Source organism: Heloderma suspectum, chromosome 1 (assembly GCF_057233095.1).
Source record: "Heloderma suspectum isolate Gila_16-S chromosome 1, 16-S_ref, whole genome shotgun sequence".
NCBI classification, from domain to species: domain Eukaryota; kingdom Metazoa; phylum Chordata; class Lepidosauria; order Squamata; family Helodermatidae; genus Heloderma; species Heloderma suspectum.
This window is the reverse complement of record NC_139458.1, coordinates 361,162,851-361,188,870: the sequence shown is the minus strand read 5'-3', so window position 1 is coordinate 361,188,870 and position 26,020 is coordinate 361,162,851. Positions and strand designations below refer to the sequence as shown.

At 41.6% G+C, this 26,020-nt stretch overlaps 1 protein-coding gene across 2 annotated transcripts in view; it reads right to left on the bottom strand.

The window, feature by feature from the left end:
• The window catches only part of SMOC2 (SPARC related modular calcium binding 2), a 201,631-nt gene that overhangs the window by 9,342 nt on the left and 166,269 nt on the right, over nt 1-26,020 (bottom strand). For both annotated transcript variants that reach the window (XM_084828048.1, XM_084828049.1), the window contains exon 10: nt 3,067-3,169. In XM_084828048.1, coding sequence (XP_084684174.1) covers nt 3,067-3,169 — 103 coding nt within the window. The remainder of the gene's footprint in view (nt 1-3,066; nt 3,170-26,020) is intronic.

Below are 26,020 nucleotides of genomic sequence, written 5' to 3'. Positions count from 1 at the left end.
GTCATTATAGTTTATTGATCATTCTGTCAATATTAGGATAGCCACAGGAACACTGTGGGAGTTCAAGAACGTAGGATGATTTTGTAATTCAACATGTAACTGATGTTTTTATGCCCAACTGTTAACAAGTCAGGCTGCAATCCTATACCCCTTTTCTGGGAGTAAGTGAGAGTAGACATGTATAGAATTGTGCTTTCAGTGTTATTAAAGCAAATGAGTTATAACATACATTGGTACAGCTGATTTCATAAGAACATAAGAAGAACCCTGCTGGATCAGACCAAGAGTCCATCTATTCCAGCATTCTGTTCATACAGTGGCCAACCTGCTGTCGATCAGGAACCCACAAGCAGGACACGAGTGCAACAGCACCCTCCCGCCCATGTTCCCCAGCAACTGGTGTACACAGGCATACTGCCTCTGATACTGGAGGTAGCATACAGCCATCAGGACTAGTAGCCATCAATAGCCTCCTCCTCCATGACTCTTTACACAGTGGACGCATGCTCAGAACTAGAAATTTTTCAGGTTTTACTGCTTTTTAAACCGTATTTTTCACTGGCGGAGAACTTAGGTCAGAAATCTGCTTCTTCAGCTCCAAAATACAATTGTATCATTAAATAACTGGTCATAATCCAACAAATGCTGTGAATTGTTAAGTCCCTTTGGTTTCAATGGGAGAGAAATCAACTTGACTTAAAAATGCTCCAGTTCTGTTGGAACATGGGCATTACTACTGCTAAAAGGGGAGAAAGAAGGGAGAATGTATTTTCTTTACGATTTAACAATGTGTTTGAAGGCAAGACAGTTATAGGAGAAAAATGCTGAGTGACTGAGTTGTAGCAATATTGGGCTGAAAATTATGATGTCTCTGAAATAGCTCTGGCTTTCCGAGTGACAGAAGTATAATAGCCACAGCATGAGCAAAGTGTGTTGCTGTATGTTAGATCTTGGCATCACGTTGCACCAGAAGAAAGGAAAGAGTGTTCTACTTGGCCCCAAATCAGCAACTTCTAATGTCTCTGAATTGTAGCATGTAATATATTTGTACAAACTTTACAGTGAGTAACAGAGGCTATTTTCTTTTCCATGGGATATTTAAAACTGCCCACCGTGGAAAATCAAATTAAATGCTTTATTGGATGAATATATTGCCTTTGACTAACACTTTTGTGTCTTTTATTTCAGCATGCTGGCCCTGACCCAGCTACAGTGAATTGTGACTAAGTCCCATTGGAACCAATGAAACAAGTTAGTCATGACTAGCTTAGGTCCCATTGCTTTCAGTGGGATTTAGTCACAACTAAGTTTGGCTGGAAGAGGGTTAGAAGAGAAATGCAACTGAAAAATGGGGCAGGGCAGTGGGTAAAAGCTTCATCCAGCAGCTAGGGTTAGGCCTAACGAGAAACAGTAATTTCATAAAATAGATCTAGTAATTCAAGCAGAAGCAATTTTGTGAAATGATTCCCCCCCAAAACTTTGTTTCACTGATTCTTCAGCATGTTTACTTGGAAATATATACAATTCAACTCAATTGGACCTACTTTTGATTCAACATGCATAGGATTATTGGAGGCGCTCCGTCCATCCCCCCCGAATCCTGGCCGACCGGCTCCGCAAATGGCGGCGGCCATAGCCGCCGCCATTTGTATCCCTGCAGTCAGCCGTGATAGGCTATGTAAACATTTACGTAGCCTATCACGGCTGACTGCAGGGACACAAATGGCGGTGGCTACGGCCGCCGCCATTTGCGGAGCCGGCCGGCCAGGATTCAGGGGATGGACGGAGCGCCTCCCCCCCGGCCAGAATTTGGGGGGGGAGGGACGGAGCACTTCCCCCCCACCACGAATGTCACCCTTCGAAAAGGTAAGTGACTTTAGTACATCCCTAGCAATAATCCTATGCATGTTGAATCAAAAGTAGGTCCATTTGAGTTGAATTGTACATATTTCCAAGTAAACATGCTGAAGAATCAGCGAAACAAAGTTTTGGGCGGGAGTCATTTCACAAAATTGCTTCTGCTTGAATTACTAGATCTATTTTATGAAATTACTGTTTCTCGTTAGTTAACCCTAGCTGCTGGATGAAGCTTTTAACCCCCCGCCTTTTAATTTTTTCTATTAATTAAACTTTTCTTCTGCTCTCTTACACGGCGCTCACAGTGACCTTCCATCCAAGGGACCGAACAGGCTCACACCTGCATAATTTAGCAGTGCTGCAGCATCAGATGCTCCTGAAGTACTTGCTGCCTTCACTGCACTCTAACCTCCTTTTAAAAGACCCCATGTTGTGGGTACGTTGCATCCTGTTCCTTTTCTAAATGTCAAAACTTCGTAATAGTCAGGGATTTGTTTCGAAGAACAAATAAGTAAAGTTGCTTGGCACAAGCCTAACTATAGAAGTGAAGTTTAGGGATGGAGGGATCTGGTAATACTGTTCTCACTGGGATTGTCAGATTTTCAGCATAGGTTGTGAAGTGTGTTTTTTTAAAGTCTGCACATCAATTCACAACTATGTTGTGCACATTTTCCACAAATATATGTATTTCCATGCACATTTTCCAAGTATATGTATTTCCCCAAATACTTTCCCATTGATGTAAAACAGTTTTACATGTACTTTCCCCTAAGATGCTCATTTTTTTGTGAGCATTTCCCTCCAATGAACTGCATCACCAAGCTTGGAAAAGCGTGGATTTCAACACACATCTATCTTAGTTCACTTCTTGGCTTGGGTTTATGAATCTGGTAAATTTGTATAAGAATTTCAACAAAACACATTTCTCATCCACCCCTAGTCATGTCCTATGATAAAGAAAACCTTTCTCTTAATCCCCAGGGTATGAGAGAAGTAGTAGTTACTCAGCAAGGGAATTCACCCTGCACATGTTCTTCTTGATTCTTCTTTTCCATTTAAAAGATCAGTGCTGTATTGTGTTTTAAATTAACAGATACATCTCATTATTAGTTGATTTCTGTAGATGTAAAACAGATGAGTGTGCAACATTTAGGATTATTCTCAAAGCACGCAGCACAATGTAATACTCTTGAAGCCAAGCTAACCCACCTGCTGGAAGACGCTGCAGGATCAGAGACTGCATGCACCATATCTGTGGAGAGTGCATCCAGAACACTGGTCAGGAACTCATTCTTCTTGGCTCCTGGACAACCTAAAATGGAAGCAGATTTCTCCCCTTTATTGTTTGCATTATTTCACTTTTTGCTGTAGGGGTTTTCATCTGAGCTAGAACTTGGGATACAAAGTCACATTTGCATTTCCAGAATGTTTGGGATCTGATCTTGTCTGAATCACATGTTGCTCAGAGCACCCCCGTAGGTTAGAGTACAAGTTCTAAACAGGATCGTACACAGCTTACCTGTTCAAATTATGGATAACCAGGATGCAATCCTGTGAAAGTTAAGAACTTTTATGTTCCATTTATTTTAATGGAAGACTTATCCAGTTCCTTTCTTCAGTATGTACCTCGGTCCTTGATATTGCAGTGAGAAGGTGGTCTCACCCTACTTCCTAACAAACAGAGCCTCCATTCCGTTTGCTCAGAACCTACATCTGACCCTTTCTAATCTTGGAGAAACTCAGCCTTCATATTGCCAAAGTTATGCTCTGGGCTGTAGATATTATATAAAGTCCCCCACCCCACCCCTTTTAAATTCAGTTGTGGCCAGGTGGTTGAGATAAGGATTGGGAGGAGCATGACTATAGAGCTAAGAATCATTTCTGAAATAATGTTGGTTTCTAGATACATCTCTTTGGTGCAGGGGAATTTATGTAAATGGATTCCTGTTATATGACTGTTACAAGAATGAAATATGCCTGCTGCCAGTGTGGTACATTATAAGAAACAAGAGTGTCAACTGCATAAGTGCAGGCATAACAATATGCAGTGGTTGCTGCTCCAACAGCACCATCAAGAAGCTTAACCCATTGTTTGTACTCAGCAGCCTGTCGCTGTTTTAAAACTAATTTCCTTATTTCTCCATAGGAGACAATAAATAATCCATTCCTCCTACTGTTTTATAAGCCATTGTGAGGGGTTCAAAATGCTTTATCAGCCCCTTTGCTTGCTTTCCTCAAAGTCTTCTAAACATTTCCCCCTTCAACTCAGTGTAAAGGCAGCAAAGTTATGTGGTGGAAATATTTTCATTTTAATGTCAGTCGAAGATTCAAAATATCTATCTGGACTTGAAGTCCAGACCCTCCCCTCACCATGGCATAAACTCAGTCCTGATGTGCTTTGCATTACCAGCAATAATTGCTGGCATTTCAGAATAATTTATGAACTTATCTACATAAGAAAACTAAAAAAAAAACCCTAATACCTATCTCAGTACCAAATATATCTATTTGGAAATATGTTCCACTGTTTTAATGTCTCCAAAAGGGATGAGTCAACTGCATGTGACTCGTAATTTCACTTTTAATTAATACTATGAGGCATGCCTAGGCAAGCAGAAAGATTATTTAGAAACAATTGCCCTATTATTTTCCATAAGCCAATATCTATTTTACATAAGGCAATATCTAACTCATCCTCAACCAAGGAAATAGCTCTATATTTATTCCCTAGAAACCGGGTGTGGTTCTCAAATCAAAATGATACAAAAGGGAACATTCTAGATTTGTGGTGTCATGATATTCTGTAATGTACCGAAGTTGTAGGAAAAGGTTCAATCCTTAAAAATAAGGACAATGCAAGGGCTGTCTAGATCAGAAATGGTATTATTCAGATATGAAGACACCGCTGATGCGCTCACACCGGCACTACTACACATCTGTATTCTTAACATCCGATGCAGAAGCAATAACTGATGTACAGTATCTGTGCTTACAGTTTCTCACTGACATAGCTGTGCCATACAAGGGCAATTACAAAGTTCTTATGGGGGTACGGTACTAGGATTGCCAACTGCTAACAGAAGGCACTGGGGTTATTTGCCAGCCGTTGAGGATATTGTCTCTGACAGTTCATGACTGGTGTGGGGTTGTTCAGGAAACTCTGCCCTGGACTGTGGAAAATCAATGACCATGGTCATGGTTGCCTCCAGAAGTGGCAACATTGAGATATTGGGCAGGGATTATTGTTGGAGTCTCTGACAGCCTCCCTGTCTTTTAGGTTTGAGTGTGTGCCCCCAAAGATAGGGTGCTTCCTGACAAGACTTTTATCATTTTGTCACACTGCCATCTTCCATCTGAGAAAACCCTCCCATGTTTTCTCAGCACCTCTTCCATAATTTTTCTTACTGCAGAAAATCTGTTAAGGAGAAAAAGATGGAATAACTGTACAAAACCTTCTAATTGGTAGTGTTATGAATCCTCCATCTGGAAACACCCCCAGTCAACCCAGTTTCTCAGTATGTTAGCCAAAAAACAAAAAACACACAATTCGTTAAAATCAACTTAGAGTTTAACAAAGATTTTTGACGTTTTTGAAGTATACCAATTAGAAAATCACGATGATGATGAAAGGTAGGTTATTATTTCTTGTAACGAACGATAGCACACAAGAAGCTGCAGAGTCTGACAAGTTAAAAATGAGTAAGACAGATGATTGTGATAATGAAAGTAAGATAAATAAATGTAATAACCAAGACAAAAAGACCTAAGGTAATGACAAAGTGGATAATGACTAGATAAGACTGTCCAGGTTGCACCTAAATAACCAGAAAGTTTACATTTTAAAGTTGAAAACATCAGACTGTGCCTCTGTTGGCCATGCTGTGACAGGAATATCTTACAGGTTCCTCCCATTATAGATGATCCAGGAGTCACTTCTCATAGTGACTAACAGCCCATTGTTTTGGCCCTCATATTTATTGGCCAAAACCACAAATGTTCTTCAAACACCCATGGCCAAAGGCAAAAGGGGAAGGGGCAAAAATACCAGCAGATTTTAGCTTCAAGCTCTTACTCTCTTAGGAGAGGCATGTCAAGATTTTAGAACGGGGGAAAAAATTGTACAAAGCCCAGGAAACCACCAAATGATTAGTGGTTGGGGAGAAGGGGACATGACCACCCAGGGAAAGTGAGAGGGCTGGATGGGGGCCCCATGTGGGCCAGATTTGGCCCCCAGGCCTGAGTTTCTGCACCCCAGCCTTAAAGAGACTTCTCCCTAAGTGAAATAGTGAGAAGCCCATCATAAATTCATAACTCCCTCTCAGCTAAAGATCCTGCTTGATGCCCTAGCATCAGTTGAAGGATAGTTTGAAATTGTGACAAAGAAAAACAGCCCTGAAGGGACAACAAAGCAAAATGGGATTGATCTGAAGAAGGCAAAAACCCCAGGACTAAGAGAGCTGATTATCCTGGGTAAAATGTATTCCCCGACCCCAGCCTCATCAACTAATGGTTAACTCTGGGTCCACAACAATAGCTTATGTCAACCTAAGTAACACCATGTGATAGCAGAGAAGGTGGTTAGGATTAGGCAGTCCAGAAACACAATGGCTGGGTCCTTGGAGGGATCACCCCAACATCCTTGACAAGTGCCTGGGTCAGCCACTTACTGATTGGCTGGGAGGGGAGCAGAGAGGCCGTGTCATGCCAGGCAGCTACCTGTTGCTCTGGCAACTAGTTGTGCAGCAGGCCCTTTGCCCCCTTCATTGTAGGCACAAAAAGGGGTTCCTGGTGCAAATGGGAGCCTGGGCGTCTTGAAAAAAATGCCCAGGCCAAGATATGAGAGATCAACAGTGAACGTGCAATATCAAAAACTGGAACCTTAGCTTGGTCTCAAACCTAGTTCTTTTTCTATATACAGTGGTAGCCTGATCCAAGTGAAAGTTTTTTTGTAGGTGAAGCAAATAAAGGAATGTTAAAGTTATTTGCTAGATTCATTCCTCTCTATCTTCTGGCCTATTTCTGATAGCAAAGCACTCATAATTATAAAGCAGGGGTGTAGAACCTCTGGCCCTCTCAGGTTCTGCAGATGGTGAGCCCCCTTCCCTGACCACACTCCCTTTCTCCTGTCCACTAATCATGTGGTGGTTTCCTGGCTTTTGTGCAGTTTTCCCCCTAATTCTATAAGGCTGAAATGCCTCCCCTAAGGCTTAGTTACTAAGAGTTTAAGCTAAGCTAGGCTGTTATTTTTTGGTATTACCTTAGCCCTTTTTTCCTTTTGGCTAACCTGCTGTTGGAATTTGGCCTCCCAGAGCTTCTCCAAAATGGAATTCAACCCTCCAGCTGACAGAGGTTCAGCGCCCTCTGTTATAAAGCATATGTATTTCAAGGCTACTGCCTGCAAAATGGCTGACTGCTTGCCAGGAGCAACTCGATGTGGGATGCTACTAAACAGCCCTGCTTACCGAGTATGTCTTGGCACAATCTAGGACAGGGCATATAGGATGCTAATGTCATCTGGTGGCGTAGCCCTGATGCTCTGGCTGATAGGAAGAGGGCAGAAATGGTCGAACACACTCATCTGTTGCCAAGGCTATGGGATCTGAGAAACAGGAAGAAATCCCACAAGACTCAGTGGCGCTGGAGTGAAGGAATCAAAAGTTTGGGAGGCAATGTCTGAGACCTCATTTTGGGGGGACCAACCAGTTCTGAGAACTGCTATGGCAGGGATCCAGCTGGGACTACAGCACAGTCCTCCAAGTCCTATACTAAGATCTCTGCACAGACTGGATTAATGGCGCCAAGTGTTTCTTCTCTACAATAGAGGCTTGACATTGCCAGGGGTGGGGTGAAGGTTTTCTGGCAACCAGGGTGGAGGCAGCCAGCTCTGCCTAACTTGCCAGGGAGAGAACTGGAACTCAGCTACAATGGCACAAGTAACTGCTTGCACTATTGAACCTAAAGGCAAGTCTAGAGTATTCTGCTGCCAGATTCTCATAACGCTTATTACAGCTCATGTAGAGATCCCCTACAGAATCTAATTCATGGTTTTCCCAGCTTCTTTGGTTAGAGGCTAAGGCCATATCTGACTGATCTGTTCCACCTCTTCTATCTGGAAACCTGTCATTCCTTTATGCAACATGACCTGCCCACATAGCCAGGATCTATTCAGGCATTACCATTTATTTACAGAAAATTCACTTGGATGGTTTTGTGTGTGTTAAAATTAGGTACCAACCCCAAAGTTTCAAGAACAAATATAAAACTGAAATACTTCCTTTAAAAAATAGTATCTTTTTTTCCCATTCTTATTTTGCTTGTCACAGCAATATACTTTGTGGTGCTCTGAGAAAGTTAGGCAGCTACAGTTTCCCACAAGCTATCCCTGTGTGTCATGGATTGTCACCCAAGCTTCTTATGCCTGCCCTCCATCAGGGTGCAGACAGTCCTCTTGCAGAGTTGAGAAAGTGACAGGTTCGAAATATACTCTGGAAATCAGTATGTGAAAAGACAAAGTAGGTACAGAACTGTACAACAACACTTACCAGTATTACTCAGAGCCTCAAACAAATTGCTTTGACTATTAAAAAAATATATAGCCAAGATATTATTTTTGTTATTTTTCCCCCGTCTAGTCTTTAAAGAAATCTGCAAAGGTGCATTTTTTCTGACTAAGATAAAGCTAGTGTTTTCTCCCCACGCCCCCTTTTCTTCTTCTGAGCTCATGATGCCACTTTAATCCCACACCTGTGATTTCTGACATTTCTGCAAACAAGTGAAACTATAGAGTTTTAAAATATCATATGTGTAAATGTAAACCAGACAAGTCTAGTTCCTAATCATCTCACATCTGGAAATATGCAAGATATAAAATATGGGAATGAGCCAGATCTTTCTGATGTTTGGTCAAGCTTTGGAAAGTCTTGCTAATCTGTCCCCCGCCCCCTGATATAGATTATTCAAAAACGAAACAGGAGGATATTATTTTCTTCCTTCTGCTTTGGAGTGCTTACTGAGTCTTAGGGCAATTTAAGTTTCCGCAAATTCTGTAGATTAGGAATTATTAAGAGACAAATCCTATGGTGCTATGATAGGGTGCGGCAGTGGAAATAGGGATTTATTATGGCAATGCTCTTACTGTGTCATCTGAGTCCAGGCAAAGGGAGCCAAGCCATCCAGTTCTATCTTTTAGCTAGGAAAAGCCTTACCAAATAACTTACTTTTACATGAGGCTCATACTGGATTGCACACTAGTCTCAGCAACTTCACTGGATCCAAAAGATCCATAGGCATTGTTGGTGCCCTGCCCCCTTAAAAAAAAAAAAACTGATTTGAGAAAAACCTTGAAAAAAGTTAGAGCAGTCTTCTTTCTCTCTAGCCTCTAGCCTTGCTCTTTCCCTCCCCTCTAGCGCTTTCCCTTGCTATTTTCCCATTATGTGACTATCCAAATCCTCCATGGGAGACATTTTGTGGTAGTGCCCACAGCAGTTTCTCAAACTCCCAAATGTGTCCACCTGTTTAAAAAGGTTGGGGACACCTGCTGTATAATGTCCGAGGATGGGACAACCACAATGAGGAAGGTGGTCACTTCCAGCATAGGCCATAAATTGTTGCACTGCACCGGTTTAAGACCATTAAGTCCAATCCTGGGAACAAAAGAGCACCAAAAGGGCTGTTTGTTTGGATCATGGATTGAAGTTAAGTGTCTGTCAGCAACCGTAGGATTCTCGGGGCTCTGAGCAAAGCATTAAATGTCTCCCCGCTCCTAGTCACTTCACTAGTGGGTGAACAAATTGCCCTGGAGTATCTTGTGGACAAACTAGGTGATGATCATCATATACCAGGTATATAATTTTTAAGGGGAGAAGGGGAAAATAATAGCGTTGAGGTCTTAGGCAGATTTCTCTGACAGAGTGAGCTTCAGAGGTATTTCAGTAGTATCCTTGAAGATACTGCTGCAATCTACTTTAGGGATGGGTGAAAATTTCATTTCATTTCAGTTTGGTAAGAATTTACAAAAATTTGTAAAGTACTTCATATTTAGGACAAAAAGTATTTGAGGTTTTTTTAAAAAATGGATCTGGGAGAAACCAAAACTGACAGATTCCTCCATCCAGGCCCAGGACTTTGAGTTCTTTGCTCTTAAAAGGCTGGGTTTGAATCCCCGTGTAGTCAACCACCTTAGTGCTTATTTAGGATTGGCACCTCTTTTTTCTGATGGGCTCTTCATCTTTAACAGCTACATGGCAGGCAGATCCAGTAATCTGGCATGATGAGCACCTGAGAGTTGTGTAAACAATCCTAGTATATATCTCTAACATCGTCTAAGGGAACAGTTAGCAATTAGATATGCTGGGAGGCCAATCTAGGGCAGAGCAGAGAGATGAAAGGCCAGATTCCCTCTTCCTATTTTCTCACTTAATGGTTGCCAAAGCTAAAAGCCCCAAGTGGCTGACTATTGCAAGCTCCATCTAGCTATGGAAGGGTGGGATTGGTGGTAGGTTCTGACGAGCTATGGGTCATACACATGAAGGGTAAAAGGGAAAGGATTTTTTTCACTGATTAGCCATTTTGATAGAGAATTTGACATGGCAGATGAACTGTTGGGGGTAATGACTCCGCATTGTAATCTGGAATCAACAGTCTGTTTGGAACTAGATCCCATACGTTAATCATCCCATATTCAGATCTCAGTCTTGCAAGGTTGTTAATAAAGAGGAGAAAAGCACTGCAAAGTTTGGAAAACACATTCTGTATCACTGGATAGCTTTTATGGGTATAGTACTATGCACACCGTTAAACTATACAACATTCTTCATGACATAAAGCATATCTTGATGAACAGGACTGTGTGACTGAAGCTTGTATACTCTTGGCCTACAAGAATCGATCCAGTGGAAATGTTATGATTACAAACTGTGGGAGAAAACTACCTAGTTTAATCACAATAAATAATACAATAAGCATGTGGTCAGTGGGGACAAAATCCTTGCCTACTAGCCCCACAAATTCAATAACATTACTGTACTGAATGTTGAAACATGAGCTTCCTACCATATGCTTTTAGAAAACACACCATCTCACATAGATATTTTTGTTGACTAGCGCTAGTATGTGCAAGAAACCCACTAACGCTGTTCCACACACAGGACTAAATCTTGATTCAATTCTACACAAACAAAAACATTCACATGCTATCCATCCTTTTTACCACCCTTTAATTACCATGATTATCGGAATAATTAATCCAGGCAAGGTGATATGTGACTACACATCCCAGCATCACACTGTAGATTGTGTAATGCCACAGACACAAGATTGCACCCTCATATTCCATGTTAATTAATCCACAACAGCTGCCATCCTTAGTTTCTATATGCTTCAGTTCACGATTTCAGGTTAGGATCTACAGCTGAGCTAAAATGTGGCAGGGAGAGGCTTTTTTGTGTATGTGCAAATTTTCCCCTTCTTTCTTAAACCTACAGTACCATCTTTATATGAAACTGGCCTTGTTTCTGACAACAGTGACATGGTCACATAACCAATTGGATGTGGATATACGATGACATCACTGAGGGTAAACTAAGCTAATTCAGAGTGAGGGCAATGGTTCCTTAATGAGAATATCTCCAGCATTCTCTCCCTGTACTGGCTTCTTAAGAAAGGGAGATTGTAACACAGGCAGAAGGGGATTTTAAACATGGGTTACTTCATGAGGGTGGTGGTGGTGGGGGGGTAATGTTAATCAGCCCTGAGATTATATAAATACTGACATTCCAATTTGTATGATTTATGGATCATCAGACCATTCAAAAATGTACCATACATATTCAGACACAAAAACTATAGGATATTTGTACTGCCAGCTACAACACTGGAGCCTTATACAACTAAATCCAATATGAACTTCCCATGGAGTTTAAGCACCTGATGGCATTAAAAATGGAAGATCTATTTTATAAAGTGTTGGCTTCTTTTTCTTTCTTATTGTAGGAATTATTTTCAGTTTTGTTCCATTAGCAGCTATATCTAGGTTTGTCATGTCATTGAGTAACATGTTTGAGGCTCATCTGAAAGGAACAAAAGATTTTGGATGCTTTCCATTGCTTGTCTATCCAGCTGTCTTATATGCATAATGAACACCTACCGTGAGATTAATGCCAGAGGACTAAATGTTAGCATTCAGTGAAAACCTGGAAGGTACATATATTGATGTCTTAATTCATGGGAATTAAAGACGGAAACAGGGTGGGGGAGCCATGTATAAATGGAACATTCAATGAAGAATGGTAGACAGATTGCTCCATAATTGCCAGAGGTGTGGGCCAGGCAAAGTTTAGACTTTTCTTCCATTGAGTAGAGCAGTGCCTAAGTGTCAGAGATATGTATCATCCAAAACATCCCTGCTTCAAATCCTGCCTCAGTTATGAACTCACAAGAGGGCCTTAGGCATGCCTTTATCTCTCAGCCTCAGAGTCCCTCTTCCCATTCTGCAACATCATTCCCCCTAATAGCAAACTTGGATTCTTGAATGCCTATCAATTTGGAAGTGAAACCGGGCCACCCAAAAATAAAGTTGCAAGTTCTACATACTTGGAGGACTCCCTGAGTATACAGTCACAGAGCTATATAAGTTTGTAAATTGAACAACTGTTCATGCTAAGTATCCTGGAGGAAGGAGTGATTAGGGGTTCAAGGATGTGTGTTGTTGTTGTTCAGTCGTTAAGTCGTGTCTGACTCTTCATGACCCCATGGACCATCAAGGATGTGTGACATGAGGTTAAAAAAACTCAGTCCCCTGTACTATGCAGGGATATTTCTGGAGGAAGGAGAGGAAAAAGGATACCCTTTCCCTTTCCCATGCTCCAGAATATTTGGAACTGGCTGCCACAAACTTGAGCCCTCTAGCACTAGGAACATAGGAAGCTGTCTTGCACTAGATCAGACCATCTGTCCAGACTACTCTGGCTGGCAGTGGCTCTCCAGGGACTCAAGCACAGATCTTTCCCATCACCTTCAACCTGGTTCTTTTGGTACAGCAGGGGAGGACCTGGGGGGTGAGGTGTCCCTTTCTGCCTCCTGAACTTCCCTCTCCCCATGGGGGCTGAACAGGACTACACGGCTCCCGTTCCAAGGTGGTTGGAACCTTGAGCAGGCGCACTGGGAGTACAGTGCAGTAATAATACTCACCTACCTTAGTGACTTGCAGAAAGATTTACTGAGCAGCTTATTACATGTTGCACATATTTGGAACTGGCAGGGGAAGAAGGAGATAGGGGACAATCTGGAGTGGAAAAAGAAGTGAACAGGGAAATGTTTAAGCAGTTCTCCCTCTGCCATTTCCATTTTCTGAGTTTCTTCCTCCTGACAGCACAATTTTATGGATGTCTATTCAGAAGTAAGCCCCACTGGTTTCAATTGGACTTACTCCTAGGGAAGTGTCAATGGGATTGCAGCCTTTGGCTGCTTTTCTTTAATAGAAAGAGCAAGCAACAGATCTCTTTTCAATTCATTCATGCGTAATATAGATATCCCTGAGATAATGCATCAGAAGCACTTTGAACATTTAGGAAGTGCTCTCCAAATGCTAAGCATTTCTTTATTGTTGTCATTGCTTCCGGACTGAAGGGGTATCTTTGCACATGATCTTTAATAAAATTGCTTTACATGTGTACAATGCCTGAATCACTTTCACATTTTTTTACCCATTATTCTGTTCCATTCTGTTTTTCATTGATCTGAAAATTAAAAACAAATATTCTCAAAATAAGTATTTAAATGCAGGTTTGATCTCATAATATGAATTTAAATGCCTATTTTGATACATTTAAGCTGCCAAGGACTGTGTACTAACAATAGGAACAGTGCGAAATCTAGCAGGTACCTAAGTTCCAATCTGCATATTAGTTTGCACAGATCAGGTCATTTCTCATAGGAATTTGCAAAGGTTGAATTCCTCAAGCCTCCCTAAATGGTGATATTTGGATAAGTGTGTTATATTGGCAAGGGAGCCTGCTGTGGTTTTAGGATGAGGTTTCCCATATGGCAAGCCTTCATGGGTTTTAGCAAATCAACAAATACAACGCATCTCAATATGACAGGAAACTTTTCACTGAATTATCTATGGTTTCTGAAATGCATGTCACATAAAACTGAGATAGTATTTAAGCAATAGAACTCTCTTTATGGGAAAAAAGGATATTTAAGCCAAACACTGAACGTGTCACAGTGAATTTCATAACTCTGTTGTTTAACCGGATGTGAAAGCACAGAAAGGCCGAATTAGCAAACACAGAGCAAATGTTCTACTTTCCTGAGTTCCAGTGTTGGTGAGTGAGTGTGCAGTAATGATTGCACAGTGGAATCTCTGTTCCATGCAGGTGTTATCAACACTGAAAAATTTTCCTGAGCTTCATGCTGTGCTTAATTTCAGCAGGCTTGGGAATAAAATGGTTGACCTGAGATAAGGTTAGCTTGATGTCATGAATAATTCACCTTCAGCAAATTCTTCTATAACAACAAGAAAAGGCCAGCTAGAGAGCTTGTCAAGAAATGTTCCTAGTGCAACTTTTATGCTTCAATTTCTTTTCTTTCCTTTTTTTCCACCCACAGCCGCCTATATTGTGTTGCTTTGACAGCTTACATAAATAATTTCTTGTTAAAGGGTTGAAGTTGAAACCACATAATGTTACACTGCAGGTTCAAAGATGTAACACAGAATTAAGTGTTTACTTTAGAAATAGTTTTGCCCACAAGTATGTTTTCCATTCAAACACAAAATGAACCATAGAAATCTTAGGCCAATGAATGCATACCTCACGTGACAAGAATATACACAAACACTTCACCTTAGCTAGCAACTAAATAGTATAAAGTTGTCCAGTGTCATATAGCCAGTGTAACATATATGCTATTTGCAGTTCCAAGGTGTATGTGTTCCTCTGAGAACACTTGTTATGGTTCTCATGGAGAGGTCATTGAATATGGCCTCCTTTTGACAAATCATATCCATTCCTAGTCATAGCATGTCAGAGCACTCACCACATGAATAGGGGTTGCCATGATGTGAGCTCCCATACTCTTCCTAGTGACTACTGGGAACATGACACAGAGCATGGGGACTTACAACATATTTGTCCCAATCCACTTGGTGAACAATTTAAGTCCAGGCAGGTGAAGATTTGCCACAGGGAGGCAGTTTTCAGTAGCCTCCCTGTGGGAACTGTTAACACACACTCCAGCTCTCATTTTTGTTAGAATCATCAGAAACTTACAGCCAATTTAAAGACAGTCAGGGCTCATGAGCACCATCAAAAAAGTTTTCCATGTGGTGATGCTCTATATGGAATTGCTAACAACTAAACATCTCAAAAGTCCTTCTGGACATGCTGCAAAGCCTCTGGTCTATCAGGAGATTTGATTACACCATCAATCCCAGAACAGTCAGAAAAAGGTGTAATACTGGTACTGTTTTATTTATTTACTTGTTTATTTATTTACAATATTTGTATACCATTCCACATCTGAAACAGATTCCCATGATATGAGGGCATGGACCTCTTCTCCCCTTGGCTTGCAGTTGCAATGGCCTGGTGAACAAATGGCCTTCCCTTTCCCAGGTCCCACAAAGTTGCACTGGCTGTGACTGGAGTTGGAATTATGACCTGTCATAATAGTGGGCACTTTACTAGTTCTTCCCAATTTTCAAGCCATTTTATTTTATTATTATTATTATTATTATTATTATTATTTCATTTCTATACTGCCCCATAGCCGAAGCCATTTACAATGGAGTAATCCCATGCAAGACAACGAGGCCTCTTCCTGAGTACAGGAATGCAGCCCAAATATAACTTAGAAGTCAGAAGATGCCTATATTAAATAACCCACAAAGAACATGTATTCAGTTCTTCACAATACAGCTTGAAAAAGTGGAGTGTATGTGTGTACGGGGAATGCAAAAGCTTTATTTTATAAAACATAACTAGTTACCGTACAATAGAAAAAGGTGCCAATGTGTGTGTGTGTGTGTGAGGGGGAGTTGCAGCTCCACACATTTCAGAGCCGTAAGCTCCTTCTTCAGGGGCAGTCTTATACATACAAATTCTAGGAACAGGCTAAGCCAGCTTACAAAAATCATTACTGTCTATGTTGTACCATTGCGGTACATGGTACAGACAGGCACAAGTTTACCCCTCAGCAAGAACTAGGCCTATGTCTGTGAAGATGGGTGCAATCCATCAAGCAGTAATGCTCTGCCATGCCTATTTACTGAATGGCTCTTGTGTAAGGGTGAATGGAAATTACACAACAGGCAGTGGTTGATAGATTGTACTTAGTAAGCATAGAATAAAAAATATCCAATGCCAACAGCAGAATAGCTTATTGCAGTATAATGGGTGGGGAATTGGCTTTGGGGTGTTTGGGTAGGGTTGGGTCAAGGGACAAATGGGCACTAGTCTGTCAGTATAAAGATCCATTTCCTGGCTAATCTTTTGGTTTGGTCATGTGCAGTGCAATTTAGGGTAGCCATGTGTCCCTTTTTACAGAGGACAGTCCTCAATTTGAGGGCTGCCAGAGGACTGTCCTGTTTGAAGGCATCCTCTGTTTGAAGGGCTGTCCAGTCCAATTCCAGTTTAAAAAATAACAAAACATAAAAACTGCTGCCAATCAACAAAGAGCACCTGAACAGCAGACTGAGCAGGCTCACAAGTCCCTTGGTCACAGTCTTCCACACTGCAGTGAGATGTATTATATTTCCATTTAAATTATAATAATTATTTCAAATTTTTCATCTATACATATAAATGAGCATGTGAAAATCGCTGTCCTCCATTGTCCTCTTTTTTGGTAATGTGTGTCCTCTTTTTTAGCAATTCATAAGTGGCCACCCTAGCAATGCTATACATGAGTAAGCCCTAATGACTTCAGTGGCACTTACTCCCTGGTAAATGGGGACAGGTTTGCAGTCCTAAAAGCTTAAAATAGCAGCAGCATCAAGAAGGAGTTTATATCATGGATAAACCGCTTCTTCTTAAAAATGAAACAGTTCCCTATAAAGCCTATATACGCAAGCTTGCATAAACCCATATAATTGTCTAATCATATGGAATATATTTATTTCCTTATAGGAAAGAGGTACAGGTAGTACCAATTGTTACATATCGATTCTAGGAAGAATTGGTTAAATATCATCTAACCATGTTTTGTTCCAAATGGATGAACTCTGGCTTCAGAGTCTTCAGTGTAGGCACAATCTTTTGGTGCTGTTGGTTGACCTATGGCTTCAGAAACATGCTGGACTATCTAGGGGATTATTATTATTATTATTATTATTATTATTATTATTATTATTTTGGTGCTGTTGGGCTTTTCCTAAAGGCATTTAAAAAGGATGTTGTAAGTAAGTAACTTTCATGTTGTATGTTGTTTTTATTTCAGACTCTAAGCACTGTAAAACAGTTACATTTAAAAGAACAATCATGTCATCAGCCAATCGGAAAAAAAAACAAGACCAATAGGAAATAGAATGAAACACTTAAGGTTAAAGGTTTAAGGTTACAGCAGCCTTCCACAACCTGAGTTCCTCCAGATGCTGTGGGCTTCAACAGTGATCAACCCAGTCAGCATGGCAAATGGTCCAGAATGCTGGGAGCTGTCATCAAAAACATCTGGAAGGCACGAGGTTGGGGAAGACTGGGTTACAGGCTGAGTTTCAGGTTGAAGGCTAAGGAAAAGAGATGCATTTTCAGAAGCTGTTTAAATACTTACAAGGTGAGTGAGGTGCCAGGGACAGTGCATTCCATGCAAAGAGGGCAGCAAATGAAAAGGGACAATGCCCCGCTGAACATAGTAAACGTGAGGCTTGCTTCTTAGTAAACATGCATATTATTGAGCTATAAAGGTAGGAAGCAATCTCTCTTTGCTTCCTTTAGTGATCTTTAGTTAGCTTTGCACCATATTAATTGAGACCATCTATGGCAGAAATTGGCACCGCTGACTAATCTAGATAAGCATCTATTTCTAGTTTGGAAATAGTACCATAACTGGGTCCAAGAGTGCATGAATCCTGATGTTCAGCTTGCTGGTCCAATAAATACTGCTAGACAAGTCAGGCAAGGGTGTCTTCTGGCTCCTCTTTTAGCTAATCTTTATACCAAGGACATGGTTTCTATGCTGAAGAGGGGCTGTTTCTTACCAGAAGATAATTCTGCTGTATGCAGACATCATGATCCTACTGGCACAGAATCAACTACGGTAGGAAGACCTAGACTCGTAATGGTATAGTGATTACTGTTTGGCAGAACATCTAGCTATTAATTATGCCAAAAAAGTAAAGATTATGGTTTTTAGATATAAACCTCCAAGTTATAACGAGATGATAGATTGCCACTCAATGATTAGGTTGCCTGCCTCATTCAAATATTTGGGCATTTATTTTTCTGCCAAAAGAAACAGGAAAGAAAAATATATTAGGCTTAAGACTACCAGCAGCACTGGCAATCATTCACTTTTCCAGAAACAAACAGGGGAAGTTGACCTATGCTGTTCTAACATGGTGCTCAGTTGTTATATGGTGCTCAGGTTTGGAGCAGTTATAAGTTGTTGGGGACTGGAACTGCTGAAAGCAAATGTCTTTGATTATTATTTTGTCAGCCTACACTCCTGCTCCTCTCATTCAATTGTACACTGATATCCATTCTATGTCAATCTCAATAGGATTTATTATGCGAAATTATTGGATGAAATTTCAATTGCTAGACACTTTCTAGACTCCCCAATATATGTTTAAGCGAATCATTTTTATAATAATTCTTGGCTGTCTTAAATTCATAAACTATTGAGATGTGATGGATTTTCTGAAGGATTCTTTATGGAGCAAGGTCAATTATATGCCAAAGCCCCTTAAAAATAGACTTCTAGATATTGAGCTTCAAGAGAATCTAGCCGTAGGACTTCCCCATGTTTGTGTTCTTTTTACTTTGAAGCAATCATCAAATGAGCAAATTATCTGTTGGAATGGAATTCCATTAGCTTTAAGCAAGCAATTATTTCACTCCATTTTGATGGAGTCTATAGTGAACTGGGGACAATATAACAAAGACCCATTTCAATATGGTGTAGGGTTGGTGAAAATCTATCATATGATGTTTTATTGAACTATAATGATAGATAAGGTTGCAATCTTATACCCATTTACCTGTGTGTAAGCCCCATTGAATCCAATGTTACTTACTTCTGAGTAGACATGCCTAGGATTGTGCTTTAAGGGTTCACAGGTAGCTGTACAAAACTGCTATGATATGATTAAGAAAGGGTTTTGTAGACCTTAAATTACAAGGATGGTGAACTAGGCATGGACTAGACTATTTGAATTACTGTTTTCCTGATACATGCCCTTGTTTTTCTTTTAATTTGTCTGAATATGTGATATACTGATAGCTTTGGCTATATAATACAATATGGAGAATATATATACAATACTGTATATATATTCTTCTATATACAATATACAATATAGAGAATGAAGAAATTATTATGAAACGTCTCACTGTAATCATTCCATCACAGTGAACATCTGGGTGTCTCTGTAATGAGAACTTAGCAATGTTTATATTTTATGTATGAACTGTGCTTAAAAGAAGATATGTTAGCATTTGCTAACAATGTAATTCCCAATTTTGGGTTGGATCCAGACTGCTCGTGGGGATACTACCACTGGAGGAAGAGGAGGAGGCAATTTTTGCTGATTCCCCAGTCTCCTTTCAGCTCTGTGTGCCCCCTTCCCTGCTCCAGAAGGCTCTCCAACCATTGGAAACAGCGTGGGAGATGGTGCTGGGGGCTGCAGAGGAAGGAGGACTCAATGAAGATTGCCTACCCCCTCCTCCCATGGGAGCCTCTGTTGGATCTCTATCCCTTCCACAAATGGAAGGAGCCCTTCTGCTCATAGAAGATCAAGCATGGATCCAATCCTTTATATTGTTATCTATGTTTTTTTAAATATGCTACAAATATTGGGTTGGATCCAATGCTGGCCATCCACTAAAAGAACAGAAACTGCTAGCAAAAGGGATTTCCTCTCCTCCTGCACACAAATCTGTTCTGGAGGGATGGGGACCCTCCAGAATTAGGGCACATGCAGCTGGGCACAGGGGGAAGGAGAGGATGAGAAAGTCCCATTGCGCAACTTCAGATCTAACCCGATGGATTTAACACAATATAAAGTAGAGTGGATTATTTAGGCATATGATGGAGGGGGCAATCCTATGGCCCCTAGACAGCTGTTAGATGGCCATAGGATATATTGTTTTCCGGGAACCAACTTTCCCCCACTTCCATAGCAGCTGATGACAATGGTGGGGGAAAAGCAGACACACTGAGGTAGGGTGCCCATTGAGGGCGTCTTGCCCAAGAGCACTCCAAAACCTGGAGTGGCACTGGTCATGTGGCATGGAGTAGGACGCGGTGAGGAGGGGCACAGGAATGCTATTAATGAAATGCCAGGCCAGAGCATGTGAAATTAGTAGTAGATCTTTGGAACTGGACCATAAATGGCAAGTGCTAAAATTAGAAGGGTAGCATTTTTCCAGATCTTCACAGGAGTTTAAAATAATAATAAAAAGCCCTAAACTGGGCAAATATATTACAGACTGAATTACTATCCAAAGTGTGTGTTTTTACAACCTTGCTTAAAATAGAGGTTTATAAATGGAAATGCTGACAGAAACTGTACTATAGTGATAGCTAGAGGGACTACCAAGATATTACTTTACCACTGTGGAATGGAACCTGGCATGACAAAAATTTATCCCTATATAGACGCTGTGGAATGGAACCTGGCATGACAAAAATTTATCCCTATATAGACTGGCTGTGGGTAGGTGTCGATGTTGCCTTTCCACATCTGCCACAAAGCGTGAGAGGCAAACATGGGTGGTTGCTGGATGGCTGATAAGGAGTTGTAACCACTAAGAAGAAAAATAATGATCCTATAATTGTTCAGTGAGGTGCGTTTATGATTTATGTACTCAGTTCATGAGCCTGTGGTGGAGAGATTTTGCAGGATACTGAATATCCCATGATCCCCTTGGGAAGGCTTTGTGGCATTTCTTGCTGAGGGCACTTCAGCACCTTGTGCAACTGGGCCTTAATTACCAGGCAGGAGTTATTTTTATTAAAACTGCCGATCCACCCGCATCTGAATCGCTCTTCTAAGCCACTAACAGAGAGCTCTGTGTAACTAGGCTGTGCTTTCAAACCTGCCTTTGGAAATTGGCATCTGCATGGAATGGGTCCCTTGAGCCAAATATAATATAGTGTACTTTATTAAACCACAATAAGCTAATGCTCCAGTAGCTTTAAGAGTCTCTGTTAAACCCACAAGAAGTAGGGAAATTGAGACGTACATCTGACACTGCCCTTAATTTGTGCACTGTGTAGTAAATATCTAGGAAATGAGCAGTCCTTCCTTAGCTTCTAGAATATCCTACAATGACAGAAGTACAATGAGTTGTATTAAAGAGAGAGATGAAGGTAATTATGGTTCTAAAGTGTCTGCCAGAAAGGCTGGAGTGCAGCTGACTTCATATAAACCACTTTCCTGAGTGCAGTTTGATTACTAATCGTCTCGAGTCCAGTTACAGTATGAAGATCCAGTTACATGATAGCAATCCATTATGGATTACATGGATGCTTTCTCCAGAGAGCTACAATGCTGTACGTTAGGTTAATTGAGCACAGGGTGGTTAGTGTCTTAACTTCACTGTTGTGGGCAATCTCATTTGGAGACTGCTATAAGAAGGGTTTCTAAACTTTTTATTTGTAGACTCACAATCAGATATTCAGCACCCAAACCTTCTGCTGATGTATGTGATGGAAAGCCTCCATTCCATCATAGAATCATAGAATAGTAGGGTTGGAAAGGGCCTACAAGGCCATCGAGTCCAACCCCCTGCTCAATGCAGGAATATTGCAGTATATTCTCATGCAGTATATTCTCACCCTCAAGTTGTATCTCCATGGATCCCATGTTCTCACTGCTCATCAGCCAGATGGGGCAGCAATAGGGTGGCCAGTTACACATCACCAGAAAAGAAATGCATCACCCAAAAAGAAGACAGCAAGTTGTGAGCAATTTTCATATGCTGATTTATATGTCACTCAGTTGATTTCATTGCATATAACCTGAGATCTGTACAATTTTGGAACAGCAGAAAGAGACAGTCACAGAAAGAAAAAGGTTGAATAAGCCACTCAGATCAGTTCATCATGTGCACAAAACTGTAGCAACAGTTTTTAGGGCCTTTGCTCTAATCTTTTCAGGAGCCACTGCGAATAAGGCTACTTGATTACTTACATAAAGATTACTTACATAAGGTATCTACAAGTAATTTACACCTGCTCAGCCAAACTTTATATGCACAAAGGCATATAATTCTAAGGCTGCAATCCTATATATGTTTCGACAAAAAAAAAAAGCCCTACAGCTCCCAGCATCCCTCAGGCTAGCTGAGGGATGCTGGGAATTGTAGGACTTTTTTTCTGTCTAAACATGCATAGGATCACAGCCTTATTTAAATTAGGGATGGCGGAATATTTCTCCCCAAATCTTCGGGGGGCCGAGCGCCAACGCATTCGGCCCCCCGAAATCGGTGGTGAAATTCTCCGCCACTCCCCCGCCACCCCCCGGGATGGGACTTACCTTTGGCGAATGTCCCTCCTGGCGGCGGGTCCCGGCGGCGGTTCGTCGGCCTTTCGTCGGGGGCAGAGGCGGCAGCCGGTCGGAAGACCGGCTGCCGCTGCTGCCATTACAAAGTAAAGTGTAAAAAAACCCCAAAACCCTGTGATAGGCTACATAACGATTAACATAGCCTATCACGGCTAGATTTCCAAAGTCAGCCGTGACAGGCTACGTAAATTGTTACGTAGCCTATCACAGGTGACTTCGGAAAGAAAAAAAGAAAGTGCGTATGCAAATGCATTTGCGTTCCTTATTTGGTCCCGGTAGTCTACGTAAAGATTTACGTAGACTACCGGGACCAAATAAGGAACGCAAATGGCGGCGCCCATAGGGCGCCGCCATTTGCGTACGCGCTTTTTTTTTTCTTTCAAAGTCACCCGTGATAGGCTACGTAACGATTTACATAGCCTATCACGGCTGACTTTGGAAATCTAGCCGTGATAGGCTACGTTAATCGTTACGTAGCCTATCACGGGGTTGTTGGGTTTTTTTACACTTTTTGTTTCGCAGCCGGGGAGACGGGGCGCTTCTCCCCGGCCTGAATTTCGGCCAGGCGAGGCGGGGCACCTCCCCCCCCCGGCCTGAATTTTGGCCAGGCGAGGCGGGACGCCTCCCCCCCTCGCCTGAACTTCGGGGGGAGAAGCGAAGCGCCTCCCCCCCACCGCGAAGCACCCCTGCGAAAAGGTAAGTGACTTTCGTACATCCCTAATTTAAATAGAAATATAATACATCTCGCCATAATAGAGAATGGACTGTTCTTAGTCTGTTCTCTCCAGGTGCTGCTAACTGTTGATGGGCAACTTCTCCTGTTCTCCCTTCTTATGGTTTGTGATCTTTAAACTGTACTTGCAATTGGACAGCCCTTCAAATAGAGCATGTCTTCAAATTGAGGACTATCCTTTGTAAAGTAGAACACATGGGCCACACTGGGCAACAAGGTGGCCAGCAGCTGCAGATTCTTCCCTTAACTCATGCCCCATATTCCAGCTTTAGAAGGAAGGAGGACCTCATGTCTTACCTTCAGGGGTGGGCAGAAGGTAGTTCTCCAGATGTTTGGATTTGAACTCCCAGGAGCTCCTGCCAGCATGACCAAGGCCAGCATTTCCAGCATGATCAGGAATGCTGGAAATTGACATCCAAAACATCTGGAGATCTATCTTCTGCCAACCCCTGCATGACTTTATAAATTCTGGCCTATAATATTGGCAATCATCGCACATTCCTGATGGTATTCCTACATGAATATTCTCTGTGAGTCTCTCAGCAAGAGTAATTTCAAATAGAGGAGTATTTCTGCCTAATTCTGTTGTACAGCTATCTGGGTAGCAATTGGGGGTAGGGGAAAATACTGGAAGATGTAACAAAAATCATGCTGGGGAAATTGGGAGCAGTTTAAAAACAATAAATGTATGCTCACTATATGTGTATCTTTGTGTGTAAACACACAAACCTTTGCCTCAGCTTGTGTACCATCACTGAGCTCTGGCCAGAGAAGGAAATGATAGAACATGGACATATGTCAAGCCTTAAAGAGCCACTAAACGACTGAATAGGCCAAAAATGATCTTGTAACAAGGTGTATTGGCCCCAGGAGTGTAGTCAAGTCATTTGTAGTGTTAGAGGGGCCTAGAGATCCATAATACTTGCTTAACTTCATTATTGTTGCAGTTCCCTTGCTAGTAAGCCTCTGAGCATGTGAAGATGATTCAAAGGGCCAATAGCCTAGCACATTCCATACTAATGACCGAGAGTGTTATCAAGAACTCTGCCTGGGAAGTGAAGTTTGTTTACAGGTGGCTGTTCTAAGAACCAAGTGCTGTTAGTTTATCCTGGGAATGAATGCTAGGGGGTACTTGCTGCTGTTAGACTGCTAACATGTATTGTATAAAACCCATTTGACCCAATGGCTCATTGTTCAGAGAAACTGTCTGATCCAACCATTGGGTATGCCTGTGTGCTGTACGTTACCCAATAAAGTCTCCTTGTAAGTAAACCCTTGAATCTGATTTATCACTATCTTGGCACCTCGAAATTAAGAGTTCAGAGCCACGGCCGGGGCAACACACAAGGCCTGACCCCTATTAGAACTTTTAGGTTAGGCCTGCTTTCTTGTTTTTTAAGCAATGGAAGGACTCATTTCCACACAGATGACATAAACTATGCTCTGAGTTGTACACCTGATCCACACAATCCTTCTATATGGAAGCACCAAAGCTGTATTCATGTGTACCAGGCTTGTATCTCACAGACATGAACTTTATGAGATTTTCTCTCCATTGTTTAGGGCACTCATTATGGGGCAATAAGAAAAATAGATGTGGGGAATGGAAAGAAAAAAGATCAGTGAGCAGCATGAAAAGGAAGACTATATAGAACTGGACACGAAAACAACAGAGGGAGGGAGGAAGTTTCCCTTTCAGGTGGACTGTCCTAGAAGGGAGAAGCAAATTCTCTTGGAGTTTAGAAATGAGATCCAGCAACAGATGAGCAAGCTTCCAATTATTTAGCCCTGTAACAAGGTACAGCAGTTTCCCCAAGAGTCAGAAATCCAAGACAACCCTGACTTAGGGGAGAGGCCAGGTGGTCCTCTCCACTAAAGTGGCAGAGTGCTAGTATAAGACTAATGCATTCTCATTTTATCCCCCATAGCAAGGGTGGGGAACATCTTTCAGCCCAAGGTCCAAATTCAATGTTGGAGAAGCTCTCAGGGGCTGCATTCCAGTGGTGGGTGGAGTTAAAGGCAAACGGGGTGGGGCCATCATACCAGAAATACCAGCACATTGTAGCTTAAAGCTCTTCCTGCCAGTCACTAAGCCTTAGGAGAGGCATTTCAACATTTTAGAATGGGGAAAAAACTGCACTCAAGGCAGGAAAACACCACAGAATCAGTGTGGCCAGAGGATGGAGTACCTGGGGAACCCTGGAGAGATGGATTGGGACTCCAGGAGGGCCCTATACTTTTGTTTACCTTTGCAAAGCCAGAAGAATCACAGTGTTCACAAAGTTCAGTCTAGCTATGCAAGAGGTTTATTTGAAAATCAATGTTTCTGGCTCAATTAAAAAAGAGAGAGAAAAGTATGTATTTCCTATCATAATACTCTCACATAAACTAGAACATTTAAAAGAGAGTATTATGGTGAGAAATATATGCTTTTCAATGTATTTATTTTTTTAAAGTACTTTGGGTTCTATTCTTCATTTTGCAGGAATGATTTGAAGGGGTTATATTCCCCTCGCCCCCTAGGCCTTAGAGAATTAGACCAATGTGCATCTGCTTACATTCCCTCTCCCTGATCCAATCTTTAACAAGAAGTGACTATTAAGTGAAATCTGCCCCATGACACCCCACAGTTACAGATGAACGAGAGCGAACAACAATGAAGCATTCACCCAAGTGCCTGCAGAAATCTCCAAGGCCAGAGCCCA